The 1,594-nt window shown below is 46.1% G+C and overlaps 1 protein-coding gene across 1 annotated transcript in view; it reads left to right on the top strand.

The window, feature by feature from the left end:
- The window catches only part of LOC106106187 (collagen alpha-1(II) chain-like), a 12,149-nt gene that overhangs the window by 7,399 nt on the left and 3,156 nt on the right, over positions 1 to 1,594 (top strand). Inside the window, exons 9-13 of the mRNA XM_013286734.1 lie at positions 11 to 265; positions 345 to 506; positions 619 to 816; positions 1,191 to 1,335; positions 1,412 to 1,591. Of these exons, the coding sequence (XP_013142188.1) occupies positions 11 to 265; positions 345 to 506; positions 619 to 816; positions 1,191 to 1,335; positions 1,412 to 1,591 (940 nt within the window). The remainder of the gene's footprint in view (positions 1 to 10; positions 266 to 344; positions 507 to 618; positions 817 to 1,190; positions 1,336 to 1,411; positions 1,592 to 1,594) is intronic.

The following is a 1,594-nucleotide window of genomic DNA, read 5'->3' as shown; positions in this document are numbered from 1 at the left end:
CATCGGACAGAAAGGACACCCAGGTGAAAGAGGAGGCGTTGGATTACCAGGGCCCAAAGGAAGCACAGGTGATACCGGAAGACCTGGACCTCAAGGTTTGCAAGGTCAAAGAGGTTTAGTCGGAAGGCCTGGTATGACTGGAAAATCTGGGCCACCTGGAGAAAGAGGAATTCCCGGTGCCGATGGAAGGCCTGGAGAACAAGGATTGCAAGGTTTACAAGGTCCACCTGGAATGATGGGTAGTCCAGGGGAAAGAGGTTTACAGGTACATATAATTTGTCCATATAATAATATCTATACTGGTCTTGAAAATAATTCGTATACGTATAAATTGTTAATTTTAGGGCGAATCCGGAAAAGACGGTGAACCGGGCCAACAAGGACAGCAAGGACCAAAAGGCGATTCTGGTCGAGATGGTAGTCCAGGAATTCAAGGGCCACAAGGTGCGAGTGGACCGACCGGGGAAAGGGGAGCTCAGGGTCCACCTGGCCCAACTGGCTTTCCGGTAAATTTAATATAATAAATATTTTTAAATAGGTTGTTCAAGGTTAAACTTCTGGATATTAATCATTTAGAATTACGTATAAAATCTCCAATACTCGTGTTGTTTCTTTCAGGGAATGCCAGGAGCTGCTGGCTTACCCGGATCTCCAGGAAAGAAAGGCGAACCCGGTATCGCTGGACCAGCTGGACCGCCAGGCGCGACGGGACCTCGAGGGGAAAGAGGGTTCACTGGAGAACGGGGACTCTCCGGCCAGCCCGGCACACCTGGAGAAAAGGGAGAGTCAGGGGCACAAGGAGCAGACGGCCCACCGGTAAGTTTGCTATTATTATTACTAAACACGTCTTATCAATCGTCCTGATTATGTTTCTAAGAAATGACCTTCAAACATCTTACAAACAATTCTAGTTAAGCGCTATAAATATCTTCTTCCACGTAATGAATTCACAAGCACGATCTACAGCGACTTTTATAATTAATTATTCGCTTTGTGCGTATTTTGTAATATTTTACTCAAAATTGATGAACTTAAATAGCTTAACATAAATCTTACAATATTAGTGCGCAATCTCTGCTGACAATGTACTTAACTATCAATTGGTGTTTTAATAAACTCTTTGTTCATTTGTTGTTGTTTCTCCAAAAATACTCAAATACTCAAAAGAGATGTTTAATCAATTTTCTCAGGGACCAGAGGGACTTAAAGGTAGCAAAGGCCATCCAGGTCAGCTCGGTGCAATGGGACTTCCTGGACCGCGCGGTATGACTGGTCTACCTGGGGAGAAGGGCGAAAGAGGCGCGGTTGGACCACAAGGCAATGATGGACCACCAGGTAGGTAAATTAAAAATAAAAATTGGCAAACTAGATATAAAAATGTCTTTAACCTTATGCTCTGCTATTATTTCAGGACGTCAAGGGGAGCAAGGCCCTCAAGGGCCTGTCGGTCCACAAGGGCATCCGGGTGAACCAGCTGAAAGAGGTGAACCGGGTACACCAGGTGTACCTGGAGAGTCTGGTGCACCAGGATCGCAGGGCGAAAGGGGTCAGCCGGGATTACAAGGATCTCCCGGTCTTCCTGGACCTCCTGGTC

This window comes from Papilio polytes, unplaced genomic scaffold (genome assembly GCF_000836215.1).
Source record: "Papilio polytes unplaced genomic scaffold, Ppol_1.0 DF822289.1, whole genome shotgun sequence".
NCBI classification, from domain to species: Eukaryota; Metazoa; Arthropoda; class Insecta; order Lepidoptera; family Papilionidae; genus Papilio; species Papilio polytes.
This window is presented reverse-complemented; position numbering and strand designations above follow the sequence as displayed.